The sequence below is a fragment of the Neovison vison genome, chromosome 1 (genome assembly GCF_020171115.1).
Source record: "Neovison vison isolate M4711 chromosome 1, ASM_NN_V1, whole genome shotgun sequence".
In the NCBI taxonomy this organism is placed as follows: domain Eukaryota; kingdom Metazoa; phylum Chordata; class Mammalia; order Carnivora; family Mustelidae; genus Neogale; species Neogale vison.
Genome location: NC_058091.1, coordinates 573,899 through 588,038, shown reverse-complemented (window position 1 = coordinate 588,038; position 14,140 = coordinate 573,899). Strand labels below are relative to the sequence as shown.

The following is a 14,140-nucleotide window of genomic DNA, read 5'->3' as shown; positions in this document are numbered from 1 at the left end:
TTCCTTTCTAAAGCATGCCTACAACATATTAAAATGCCATTTAAAATATAACTGCCTTTAGAAGTTTTCCAAAATCTATTTTCACATTTACTTGACGAATTCTAATTGTCTTAACTCTAAAAAGAACGACAATTCCCAGCGTGCGGCACCTCTACCAGCACTGTGTACCCGTCTCTGTCGCTGTGTCTGTTGCTCTTACCTTTATACTTCGGGGTAACAGAGTGTTAATAAATGTGCTAACCATTAAGTATGAAGGTAAAAACTTGGCTTTTACTTCTTTGTTGTTAGAAGAATACAACGAAGCTTCAGCTGCACGCGAAAGCACAGCTGATCCCACGAAGTGCAAATCTTTAAAGCCACGGATCTCGGAAGCTGAGAAGCCGGCGCTCCCGTAGCTGTGACAAGCTATTCACGGAAGAGAGCAAACACCAGGGCCAGGGCGACGTGCGTTTCCGTCTCGTGCTTCGCCGCGACCCAGCTGTCCCAGGCAGCGTCCCAGATCCACCTGCTGGCAATCTGGGTACAAGTTTCCGAAAAGACCAACGATGCATGGAACACGTTAAAGTCAACTTTAGGTCTCCACGGTATCTTAGAAAGTGATACCTAAACACTAGTTTTTCCCGTTTCCCCTTTCCTGAAAGCGCTCCCTCTCTGTCACGGGGACCGGACCTTCAGCACTACCGGGGAGCGGGCACGGGAGCCCTCCGAAACCGGGTCTAAGACTTCTGCATACAGTATGCTCCGCTGCGCTACACACTCGGGTACGGAATTTTCCTTAACATCCTTCAAACGTGTTCAAGGGGAAGTTTATTAGAACCTTGTTTGGAAAGAAAGAAATAGCACTGATTATCCAAGAAGGCTGTTAGGGAAAATTCTAAGTCCTTGGCTTCCCTCACAAAGCCCCATGTTTTCTAACTACAGCCTACTTTTCCGTGGCGCATATAAGTGACCACAAACCTTCTGTGGCTTCTCCCAAGAGGGTGAGTCTGTTCCTCCAACCCTTGAGTATGAATCGGCCTTAGGACTTGCTCCGAGCCAAAGACTGGGACATTGTGTGACTTCAAGCAAAGCCTTCAGAGGCCTTCTGCTCCCACCTGCTCCGAACACTGCGAGGGAGCCCCCACATAAGGAAAGGCCCCCAGCCCACAGGACGGTGGCTCACACGCAGGAGAACCCAGGAGCCCGAGCCAACAGCCAGCCCCGCCCCCAGACGCGAGAGCGAGGCCACGTCGCGCCGCCGTGAGCGTGTCAGGGAGAGCAGCAGGAAGAGCAGCCGTCGCAGCCGGGCTGACCCGCAGTGACGAGCAGGTAAGTGGCCCGTTTCAAGCTTCCGCGTTCCGGGGCGGGGTGCTGTCTGGTACTGTTGCCACGGACAGCACGCCCGTGTCCACCGCGGAACACACGCAAGCACATGGGTTATTAAGCACGCACACGGGCTGCCCCGGCATCGTGGCATCCGGCGAGCTCTGCTTGCAGGTCCTTGGTCCGGCACGGCTGCTTTCTCCTCACACTCGGGTACCAGAGGGTCTGCCCCGTCTCCAGACAGTCCCAGTGGCCACTCCGCCACCCCGTCCCCCTGCCGTCCTCTTCTCCGCGTGAGAAGTGGGTGCTGCTGGGTTCTCTTCTCCCTGGGAGCCAAGGCCACGTCTGTCCTGCTGACCGACTCTCGTGTGATCAGCAGCCCTCCGCCTGCTTCCGCGAAGGCGGCGGACGTGCCGGCGGCCACGCGTGGACCGGCAGCTCACGTGGCCTCAGGTATCTGTTATGGTCAATGACAACGACTGCCTTGCCGCTTACCAAGGCCTCTGGCCGGAGACCACGCCGGGGGCCCCTTACAGACCAGCTCGCTGAAGCCTGAGGGCGGCTGCCTATAGGCGACCGCCCATCTCCCTTCACAGCTGGGAACACCTGTGCCCTGGCCGCAGGCTCCGACTGTCGCTGCCGCTGTTCATTTCTAGGTCAGCCGGACTCGGAAACCAAGGCAGTCCCACTGTCCGTCCCTTTCCCTTTCTTAAACTCTGAGCTGCATTGTTTTCTCTCCTTGAGTACAGGAAAATCTCTTGGAGAATCATGGTCTGCATCTCCCCATCTCCCGTCTCTTTTCTCAGTAACTAACCTGACTCCCATTAGTGCTCAAAATAAATTTACTAGTTAATTATCAAATGACATTAAATTGCCAAAATTAGTGTGATCGAGGAATAGGATAGCCGTATAGTTTAATAAATTACCAACAGAAAGTCGCGATTTCTGGGTGAGGACTTTTCCAATAATAGGCAGTGAAGGAAGATACAGCCAACAAAATCAGCCTTTGTCAGAGAGGCACCTGGGGGCCCTGGAGGCACAGGGTGGCGGCGGCACGGGACCTCTCAGCTCACTAGAGGGGACAGCTTGGGACACCGGCTGATAGATGCTGGGTCAGTGAGGTACTTACATGTATTGCCTGACCAGTCTTCTGGATAAATAATACTTTTATAATGAACTTGTAACGCTGGTACCCAAATTCTTTCACTGCTGACAAGATGCGGTCTGCTAAGTCAAGTGACATGCGAGAGAAGACTTTATCATCGTATTTGACATCTTTAAGATTTTCCTTTAAAAAAATAGGAAAGACATTTTAATTTTCAAACCATTTTCTATATAAAAACTGAAGAAAACATGTCTAATCCACAGAACTTTAAAAACACACATGCATTCCTTCTAACCAAATAACATTAAATGAATGTTGTGCTTACCAATTTATTGTTAAATGTTGTTAATGTTGAATAAAGTTGATCTTGGTTTTTAATTACATTCAATTGCTCTTCATTACCAACCCTTAACCCATAAGTTTTCCTTTACTTGGTCACTCCATCAAAAGCTAGTCGGGAGACATGGGAATTTTAAAACAGTGCTTCCGGGAATGCTTAGGTAGATGAAGGAAATCTTTCTATAATTTCCGTATTTGCTAAAACTCAAGAGTTTTGGAAAAACTCTGAGTTTTCCTAAAGCCTGGGTTTCCTGGACGGGAGCCTGAATTACGTGACTACTGTCTTCCCCAGTCTGACTCAAAGCCGCTTCTCTAGGCCTCTCCCCATGGCGTTGCACTCTGCTGCTCTCTGTGGACGCCAGGACGCTGAGATCCAAGATTTTCTGCCATGTCTGCTGTGGATTAATCACAGCTGGGGAGACAGATGGGCGTCCGAAGCACTAGGCTTTCCCACAGCCTGTAAGCAGACTGGACCACACCGTGAGCAGAATGCACATGCCTTTCAGTGACCTGACGATGATGTCTTAGCATGGTTCTGGGTCCTGTGGTAACAAACGAACTCCTAACAGCTAATTTTTTTTTTAAGATTTTATTTATTTATTTGACAGACAGAGATCACAAGTAGGCAGAGAGGCAGGCAGAGAGAGAGAGAGGGAAGCAGGCTCCCTGCTGAGCAGAGAGCCCGATGCGGGGCTCGATCCCAGGATCCTGGGATCATGACCTGAGCTGAAGGCGGAGGCTTAACCCACTGAGCCACCCAGGTGCCCCCAACAGCTAATTTTATACGCATGTAAAACCAAATATATTGTTTTGTTTTATTGGTTTGGATTCCCTTCTAGAATGGTGCTGGACCTAAAACTGGGTCTAGAAGCATTCGTCTCCCTCAGGCATTGGCTGTGCTTCCGTCTTTCAGAAGCTTAACAACATCCATTCTCTCTTCGATCTGCCTAACAAACCCTGGGCTTCGCCCACCTATATGCTCTTGTTTAACAAATGGCGAGTGCTTGCTCTTGGAAAAGGCCCAATCTCCAGCAGTATGTACTATTTCTGCATCTAGAACCGTGATAAATTTTCTGTGAACCCAAGGGAAAACCCCTGGCCTCTTTATGACCCCTTGCTATCCCCCCACACAGCCAATCAGCTGTTCCAGGCCCCACCATGCTCCATGGAATTCTGTAAATTAATATATGTAAATACAACTTGAAATCCCATTATATCCAGTAAATCGGAACTCCGTCTATGCGGTAAGGCCAAGCAAAAGAGACACCAAAATGTGTATTCTCATGTCACAAATGCTTGCTATTAGTGTTTAAATAAGAGAAGATAATAATTATTTCATTGTACCAAACAGAGTTGAATTTCTTTTTTTCCTGAAGCCGTGAGCCATCTGACAATGATTAGTTCAGCTCAGAAATGTATCTGTCTATGGCAGCAGAGGCTAGAGTAGGCCTCCTAAATATTCTTCTGTAATAATAAAAGTTAATTCATTTAAATAATTAACTTTGATATTATTAAAATAGTATTAATCATTTATACAAAATGAAGAGATGCTTTCTTCCCAACAGCTAGCTCCCATAAGTTGTTACTGAAGGAATGCACCTCACAAACTGAAGGGATAGGAAACTTTGACACAAGGAACATGTCTGGGGTAGACGCCGGCTTGGTGGATCCACAGGGGAATCCGGCCATCAGACAATGCCTGGGTGCCTGGTGCCCAGCACTCAAGACCACAGATGAAAAGGTGATTCAGAAAAGGTAGTCCCGGGGCACCTGGGTGGCTCAGTCGGTTAAGCACCTGACTTCAGCTCAGGTCATGATCCCAGGGTCCTGGGTCCCTGCTTTGGGCTCCTTGCTCAGCGGGGAGCCTGCTTCTTTGTCTCCCACTCCTCCTGCTTGTGTTCCCTCTCCCGCAGTCCTTCTGTGTCAAATAAATAAATAAATAAATAAAATCTTAAAAAAAAAAAAAGAAGAAAAAGTTGTCCTTCAAACTTCCTATAAATAAAAAATTTTCATTTGGTCCTTTACGAAAGATGACGGAGGAATTCTTTCCATCCGAACAACGTAGCCTTCAGATACCAAACTAGTATAAATGATGTTGGTATTAATATTAGTCTTAAAGTACTTTATAAAATTGGAAAAGCTTTTTTGGACTAGCCTGGAAATAACTGTCCTAACCGGCCTTTAGATTCCAGTCAGTTTAAAGAAGGGACCGGTGATGTGACGAATGAGGGAACACTTTATCTATCATCATGTTGGTGACATGTGTGTCAGCAGCTGCCTGTCCTTACAGGGTTTAGGTCCAGGAACCGCCTTTCACACCCACACACACATGCAGTGTGTTTTAACTCATTCCTCCAAATACTGGAAAACATGCCACCTGAGGGATAAATAATTTATGGGTAATTAAGAGTTGAAATAACTAAAGAATTAAATCTAGCTCATGGCATCGATGGGAAGATTCTTGAGGGTGACTACAAAGTACTTTCATATTTTCAGAGACAAATGCTACAAAAAAAAGTCAATGAAATGTACGGCCATAAATCTTAATACGCTGATCAAATGTGCAAAGCTAAGATATTGCTATCACACATATTTATCAACCTACTGTTAGTATCTGCTGGACTTTAGTTTCTACGGAATGGGCTTGGAATTTTTTCAACGGCTCCATTCTATACGAATTAGCAAACTTTAATTTTGCCAGGGCACTCCTCCACTCTTTACCCAAGTCAGCAATTGAATCATCGAACGGAGGCTCTACGTACTGAACGTCATGAATCGAGTCTCTCAGTCTTTCTTTTAAAATCTGTGTATACTGAAAGGGGGAAGGAAATGAGAAAGAGATTTGTTTTAATTATAAAATGAAATTGTATTTTATTTTTTTAAAAAGATTTTATTTATTTATTTGACAGACAGAGATCACAAGGAGGCGGAGAGGCAGGCAGAGAGAGAGGCGGAAGCAGGCTCCTCGCTGAGCAGAGAGCCCGACGCGGGACTCGATCCCAGGACCCTGAGATCATGACCTGAGCCGACGGCAGAGGCTTTAACCCACTGAGCCACCCAGGCGCCCCTAAATGAAATTTTAGATTTAAGAACCCTAATACAATGGGACAGAGCTGACACAAAGTTTGGAAATCCATTCTAATTGACTCCTGTGACAGAGTAATTGCTGAATCCTAGATTCACTGATTCACTCCTGCCTATCAATTGGGTAAAAGAAAAACTAACCTAACTGGCTAGCTATCATCTCTCTATAAACACGAATTTGCACACATATATTTACAATATCCGTGGAAGATACAAAAGAACCAGAAACAAGACAGGCCTCCACAGAGGGCAACTGGGTGGCTAGGAGACGTGTATAAAGAGAACTTGCAGTTCTCTACCCTGAGGTTATGAAAGTATTATCCTTCATTGTCTTACCATTTTAATTATTTACTTTTATTTAATTGTCCTTGAATAAATAATACCATCATTTACCCGTCTTTACATAATATTTACATAAATAACAGTCTAAAGTTGAAAGATAACAAAAGTGTACTGATTTGGTACATAGATTATTTTGTGCTTTTGACATGCATTCACTCTGTGACATTCAACATTCTTTTTTTGTTTGTTTGTTTTATTTATTGGACAGACAGAGATCCAAGCAGGCAGAGAGGTAGGCAGAGAGAGAGAGGGAAGCAGGCTCCATTCTGAGCAGAGAGCCCGATGTGGGGCTCGGTCCCAGGACCCTGAGATCATGACCTGAGCTGAAGGCAGAGGCTTTAACCACTGAGCCACCCAGGTGCCCCGACATTCAACATTCTTTAAAGAAAAGTTATGTGGTGCCTAATATGGTCCAGATAAATGTTGTAGGCTCTGAAGTTACAGTGGTGAGCTCCATTGTACTAGCGAGGGATTTGTTGTTGGGCTTATGCGAACTCATAATCAAGCAGTCTGCACTCACGTGGGGGTCACTCTAACGGACAGGAGGGCCGACTGACCATTGAAAGCACACACAAAAATGAATTAGCTGATTTAAATAGTAGCAATTGCTATAAAAACAAAACCACGCAACTTGGGAGGAACTCACTGGGAAGGGCTAATTTAGCAGAGTGATCAGAGAAGGCCCCTATGAATGAAGTTGTATTTGGGCTGAAGCCCCAAAAGAACATACAGTCTTCAGGGCAAACAGCGTGTTCTAGGAGCAGGTTTGTGGTCAGTGTGGCTCGGGTGTCTGAGTGAGGCAGCGTGGTGCAGGATGGAAGCTAGGAAGGCAACCAAGGAGCAGGTCATGAAGCACTGACTAGAATGTGATGAACACTTTGGATTTTATTCTCAGAACAGTGGGAACCGCTGGAAAAGTTCCAGGGCGTTAGGGATAGGTTCCATATTAGTGTTAAAAGTGCATTCTGGCTGGTGTGGCGAACGGATTAGAGGGATAGCAGGGCTCCGATGAACATAGCTTTATACTTTGTAATGCTTTTTACGAATAAGGTTAACTAAGTAATTCTGTAACTTTATAACAGCTTTTCTAACCAGGAACATGGTTTACTTTGATAATTATGTAAGAATTTTTATTTCTAAGTAATTTATTTTGACATAAATCTTTCAATTTACTCTGAAGCATTTATTCTTCTGCTACTTTTCCAGTGAGGCTTTAAGGTGATTTAAATTGCACCCACCTACTAAACTTTTATTAATTTCAATGTTTATTACCTCTACATTTTTCTAACTATATAATACAGGTCTACATATTTCTATCATCCCTCCTTCATCCCTTTTCATATTTTACTGCAGAGGCCAGTACTTTAAAATGTAATATCAGACCTCACGGTCCTCAAGTATTGTGAGAGTATTTATTCTCCACCACCGAAGGATCTGTGTGGCAGAAACTGGCACTGGACAATACGTCCCTTTCTCTACCCCCTCTGAGGGGTTCATCTGATCCGCAGGTTGGCAAGAGAAAGAACACAATTAAATGCAGAATCTCCCAGCTCTTCTCTTGGCAGCTGATCAGAACAAGGACGTATCATCTGTCCGAACTCGGCAGATGGTTCCCAGAGACAGGCCATTGTCTTAGTATCAGTGTCCACCCACGGCCATGACCATTTGGTGACCTGCTTGAGCATGAGTCGAAATGTTACCAGCCTGTTTTTCATCACTGATAGTTTGTTAATATGGTTAGATGATTTCTGAATGTTTAACCAACCTTGCATTCCTAGAACAAACCCCACTCAAATATAATATTACTATTGTTATTTGATTGAATGTTTGTACCTTTTGACCTCCACATATTTTTCTTTTCAGATTTCACACAGAAGTGAAATCATACAATATCTGTCTGAATTATTTCACTTAGCCTGTTCTCAAGGTCCACATGTTATTGCAAATGGCAAGATTTCATTCTTTTTTTTCAATTTTTTTTCAATTTATTTATTTTCAGAAAAACATTATTCATTATTTTTTCACCACACCCAGTGCTCATTCTTTTTTTAATGGTGAAATAAGTAAATATTTAGGAAGTTTTCATATCTTGGCTATTTATTGTAAATAATGCTGCAATGAACATAGGGATGCATATATCTTTTCAAATCAGTGTTTTCATTTTCTTTGAAGAAATACCCAGAAATGGAATTGCTGAATTGTACGGTAGTTCTACTTTTAATTTTTTGACGAGCCTCCATATTGTTTTGTTGTACTACCCACAGTAGTAGCTGTACCCGCTTATGTTCCCACCAACAATGCACGAAGGCTGCCTTTTCTCTACATCCTTGCCAACACTTGTCATCTTTAGTCTTTTCAATAATAGTGAGTCAAATAGGTGTGAGGTAATATCTGTTTTTATTTACTTATTTATTTATTTGACAGACAGAGATCACAAGCTGGCAAAGAGGCAGGCAGAGAAGCAGGCAGAGGGAGAGGATGAAGCAGGCTCCCTGCTGAGCAGAGAGCCCGACACGGGGCTTGATCCCAAGACCCTGGGATCATGACCTGAGCCGAAAGCAGAGGCTTAACCTACTGAGTCACCCAGGTGCCCCAATATCTTTTATTTTTTTTAAAAGATTATTTATTTGACAGAGATAGAAAGCACGAGTAGGCAGAGTGGCAGGCAAAGGAAGAAGGAGGCAGGCTCTTTGCTGAGCAGAGAACCAGATGTGGGGCTCAATCCCACGACCCTGGGATCATAACCCAAGCTGAAGGCAGCCACTTAGCGGACTGAGCCATCCAGGTGCACTCACTTTGCACTTCCCTGATGATTAAGGATGCTGAGCATCTTCCCTTGTACCTGAAGTCCATCTGTACATCTTCTTTGGAAAAATACCTATTCACGAATTCTGGTCATTTTATAATCCAATTGCAAGGTTTTTTTGGTTTTTTGTTTGTTTGTTTGGTTTGTTCATTTGTTTTCTTTTTTTGCTGTTGAGTTATAGGAGTTCTTTACGTATCTTGGATATTAACCCCTTAAATGATTTGCAAATAATCTTTCCCACTCAGTAGGCTGCCTTTGCACTTTGTTGACTTCCTTTGCAGTGCCAAAAGTTTTTAGTTTAATGTAGTTTCAGCTCTTTAGTTTTGCTTTTGTTGCCTTTGCTTTTGGAGCTGGATTAAAAAATCATCACCAAGACTGATGTTAAGGTGTTTATTATCTATGTTTTCTTTTTGGAATTTTATGGTTTCAGGTCTTACATTCAAGTCTACAATCTATTTTGAGTTTATTTTTGTGTACATGTAAAATGCTGGCCCGGTTTTCCGAATAACCATTGAAAAGACTATCCTTTCCCCACTGTATATTCTTAGCTCCTTTGTTATAATTCACCATAAATGTGGGTTTATTTCTGGACTCTTCTGCCCTATTGACATGTCTGTGTTTATGACAATGCCATACTCTTTTGATCACTAAAGCTCTGAAATACAATTTGAAGTCCTAAAGAGAGATGCTTCTAGCTTTGTTGTTCTTCCTCCATACTGCTTTGGATATTTGGGGTCTTTTGTGATGTCATAGAAAGTTTAGGATTGTTCTGTAAAAAATGCCATTGGAATTTTATTAGGGATTACAGTGAATCTGTAGATTGCTTTGGGTAGTGTGTACATTTTAACAATATTAATTCTTCCACCCCAGGAACATTGAGTATCTTTCCATTCATTTGTGTTGACTTTAATTTCTTTCATCAATGTCTTACAGTTTTCACTGTAAGACTCTGGAGGACTTTCACCTCCTGGGTTAAATTTGTTCCTATTTTATTCTTCTTAATGCAATTGTGAAATGGGATTTTTTCTCTTAATTTCTGATAGCTTGTGTATAGAACTGCAATAGATTTTTTAATATTGATTTTGTTTCCTGCAATATTTGTTTATTGAATCAAACAGTTTCTTGGTAGAGGCTTTAGGATTTACCATATATAATATCATGTCATACACAAATAGCAACAGTTATACTTTCTTCTTTCCAATTTGGATGCCTTTTTCCCCTTTCTCTTGCCTAACTTCTCTGGCTAGGATTCCAACACAATGTTGAATAGAAGTGGTGGGAGTGGGCATCCTTGTCTTGTTCCTAAACTTAAAGGAAAAGCTTTCAGCTCTTCACCACTTCATATGTTCACTCTACATTTGTCATATGCAGACTTTAGTATGCAAAGGTATGTTCCCTCTAAACCCACTTTGTTGAGTTTTTAGGATAAATGGATATTGAATTTTATCAAATGCTTTTACTGTATCTATTGAGATGACACAATTTTTTACAAAAGATAATTATTTGAGAGAGGGAGAGAGAGCATGAGTGGGGTGAAGGGCGGATGGAGAAGCAGACTCCCCACTTAGCATGGAGCCTGATGTGGGGCTTGTTCCTGGGACTCCAGAATCATGACCTGAGCCAAATGCAGACGCTGAACCGAATGAGCCACCCAGGCACCCAGGATGATGTGATTTTTATCCTTCATCAGGCTAATGCAATCTCACACTGATTGTTGGGGATGCTGACCACCCCTGCATCATAGAATAAATCCCACTTGACCATGGTATATGATCTTTATAATGTACTGTAAAAGTTGGCCCAATATTTTGTCTATTTTTTACAACTATATTCATCAGGTTTATTGGCCTGTAGTTTTCTTGTCTCTGGTGTCCTTGTATGGTTTTGGTATCAGGGTAGTGTTGGCCTCATAAAATTCGTTTGGAAGTACTCCTTCCTCTTTTATTTTTTTGAAAAATTTGAGAAAGACTGGTATTGATTCTTTCAATGTTTGGTAAAATTCACCAATGAAGACATATGGTCTGGACTTCTGTTTGTTGGGAGGTTTTCATTACTGAGTCAATCTCCTCATTAGCAATTGGTCTATTCAGGTTTTCAATTTCAGGAATTTATATATATTTTTTTGGGTTGTCCAAATTGGTGTCATAAAACTGCTAATAGTATCTTAAGATACTCCGTATTTCTATGGCATCAGCTGTAATATCTCTTCTTTCATTTTTCCTCCTCTCTCATTTTTAACTTTGGGCCCTCTCCCTTTTTTCTTAGGCGAATGTAGATAAAGGTTTGTCAGTTTTCTTTTCATTAAGCCAGCTCTTAATTTCACATTTCTAGGGTCTTTTTAACTTTGGGTCTCATTTGTTCTTTTTCTAGTCTTTGATATGTAAAGTTAGGTTGCTTATTTATTTTTTATTTCTTGAGGTAAGCATTTATTATCATGAAATTCCCTCTTGGAAATGCTTTTCTGCATTCTATATATTTGGTATGTTGTATTTCCATTTCCATTTAAGGAATTTTAAAGTTTTTCTTTTGACTTCTACCTTGACACATTAGTTGTCCCATAGAATGTTTTTAACCTTAATATTTTTGAATTTTTCCGTTTTCTTCTTACAATTGACTTCCAGTTCCATACCATTGTGGTTGGTAAAGATTCTTGGTATTTTATTCTTCTTAAACTTATGAAGACTTGTTTTGTGGCCTAAGTGATTGGTGCTGGGGAACGTTCCATGTGCACTGCAGAAATGTACTCTGCTGCCCTCGGCTGGAATGTTCTAGATGTATCTGTTAAGTCCAACTGGTTGAATGGGTCATTGAAGGCGGATGTTTTACTTTTCGTCTGAATGACCTATTCATTATACAAGTCAGGTATTGCGGCCCCCTTTTATTGTCTTTCTCCCTTTATGTCTTGCTTGATGTGTTTACGTGTTCCTACGTTGGGTGCAGTTGTATTTTATTTTTCTCACATGTTGTTGGATTTAATTTGCTGTAGTTTTTTTTTTTTTAATTTGCTGTAGTTTTGTTAAGAATTTTTGCATCTATGTTTATGAGGAATAGAGGAATGCTGACTTCATTGGATGAATTGGGAAGAATTCCCTTTTCTTCAATTTTGCAGAACACTGTAATATTTGGCAGAAACTCACCAGAAAATCCATTTGGGACTGGAACTTCTATACGGAAAAGTTTTAAACTCCAGTTTTAAACTTAACTTTGATAGATATAGGGGCTATTGGAATCTATTGCTTCTTGAATGAGTTACAGTCGCTTGTTTCTGTATATCAGTTTTTCTAGAGCTGCCGTCATAAAATACCACAGACCAGGTAGTTTAAAGAATTTCTTATTTGCTCACAGTTCTGGAAGCTTCTGGGTTTCATCTATACCACAAAGTTAAGGAAAGTGACAGTCCCATCAGAACTCTATCATATGGGGAATGAATTAATCCTCCTAAGAAAAACGGAGGTGCTGTTAGTAGAAGAAGAAAAAAAGAATGCACCATATATAAAATTAGAAGACATTTAAACTGATCACATCGTGTTATGTGTCTTCACGTTTCCTATGCCAAGAACAGAGGAATTTTCTGCCGCCCCCAGTTAGAGATCACCCGCTGGCGCACGACCGTCCTCAGACACATGCGAGCGTTCTCAGTCTCTTGCGTATTTCTGCTCTATTCAAAGCTTTTACTCCTAGAAACCTAGGTCTTTTTTTTTTTTTTTTTTTTAAAGATTTTATTATTTAGAAGGAGCACAGGCAGGGGGAGTGGGAGAGGGAGAAGCAGGTTCCGGCTAAGCAGGGAGCCGATGCAGGGCTCGATCCCAGGACCCGGGGATCATGAGCTGAGCCGAAGACAGACGCTTCACCACGGAGACCTCCCAGGCGTGCCCGGATCTTAAAGACATCTGTGACTGATCACATCCGCGTCAACTCAGCAAAAATGGCTTTGGTCCCCGTCCCCTTATCCGCAGAGTGTGTGTGTCTCTCCTTACGGCTGGCGACAGGTCTACAGACAGACGTACGGCCAACACCGCGGATCCTTAGGAGCAGTGAGGTTAGAGGCATGGCCACCCCCTCCAGCATAAACAACAACGAAAACCGCCGCGTGTCACTTCTGGGTCCCCGACACTTAACCAGCGTGAGGACGAGGAACCCGGGGTAGAAGGGGCCCAGCAGCTCGTACTTCGTGCGTCCCATACTGTGCTCCAGACAAACGTCTTTCACTCTTACAAACGTGCGGGTGTGTCCCGAAGACAAGCCGCGAGTGCGGGCAACGCGCGGGGTCGCGCTGCGAAGGGCCGGGCCGCCCAGCGCCGCTCCTGGGGCTCCAGCTCCGCCTTCCGCCTCGCTCTGCTCCTGCTCCCGCCGCCGGAGGCCGCTCTGCTCCTTCCTCTGGAAACCGGGGCATCGGCGCGGACTCGAGCCGACGCGCTCCGCCGCGGGGCTCCTTCACACCTTGCAGGGCCCGCGACGTGAGCGCTTCGCCGCTCTCGGTCCTGCACGGCGGGAACGGCGGGTCCCTCGAAGGCGGAGCCCTACAGCCCCGCACGCTCGGGCAGGTCGCGTCCCCAGCAAGGTCTGAAGAGGTCTCGGGCCGCGGACCGGCGTCCGGGCGGTGGTCCCGGCGCTGCGGCTCCGCGAGAGCGCGCGGCCCCTTCCGGGAGTCCCGGCGGCCCGGGGGTGCGTCCCGGCGGCCCGCAGTGCCCGCGGCGGCAGCTGCTCCCGGCAACTCGGCCCTGTGGACGCGGCACGCGAGCGGCCCGAAGCGCAGCGGAGCCCGGCGCAGCCCCGGAGCACCACGGAGGGAGCGCGAGGGAGCGCGAGGGAGGACAGCGCGAGCCCGGGGGCGCGAGGGCCGAGGGCCGCTCGCCGACACGCCGCCACGCGCCGCCGGCCCGCCCCGCACTCACGGCCTCCCTCTCGAACATGCTGGGCTTCCTGTCCTTCCGAGGCGGCGGCTGCAGCTGAGGTGCCGGGCTCGGGGACGGCTTCGCGCCTCGCCCGCGTCTCTCCATGCGGCCCGCGCTCCACCGCCCGCAGCGGCCAGCCCCAGCCCGTCCCGAAGGCCTCGGCGGCTTCCGCGACGGCTCACGTCGCGCGGGCCGGAAGTGCGGCCGGGAAGGAGGGGCGGGGCGAAGCGTGCGTCATCCCGCCGCGCCCGCCGCCCGGAATCGGAA

The 14,140-nt window shown here is 45.0% G+C and overlaps 1 protein-coding gene across 1 annotated transcript; it reads right to left on the bottom strand.

Annotated features, from left to right (window-relative positions):
• Positions 1-341: 341 nt before the first annotated feature.
• DYNLT2 (dynein light chain Tctex-type 2) lies at positions 342-14,038 on the bottom strand. The gene is made up of 4 exons (XM_044242155.1): positions 13,874-14,038; positions 5,352-5,558; positions 2,432-2,590; positions 342-516 (listed from the first exon to the last, which is right to left on the bottom strand). The coding sequence occupies exons 1-4, from the start codon at positions 13,976-13,978 to the stop codon at positions 406-408; spliced, it is 582 nt and encodes a 193-aa protein (XP_044098090.1). The 5' UTR covers positions 13,979-14,038; the 3' UTR covers positions 342-405.
• Between the last annotated feature and the right edge of the window lie 102 nt (positions 14,039-14,140).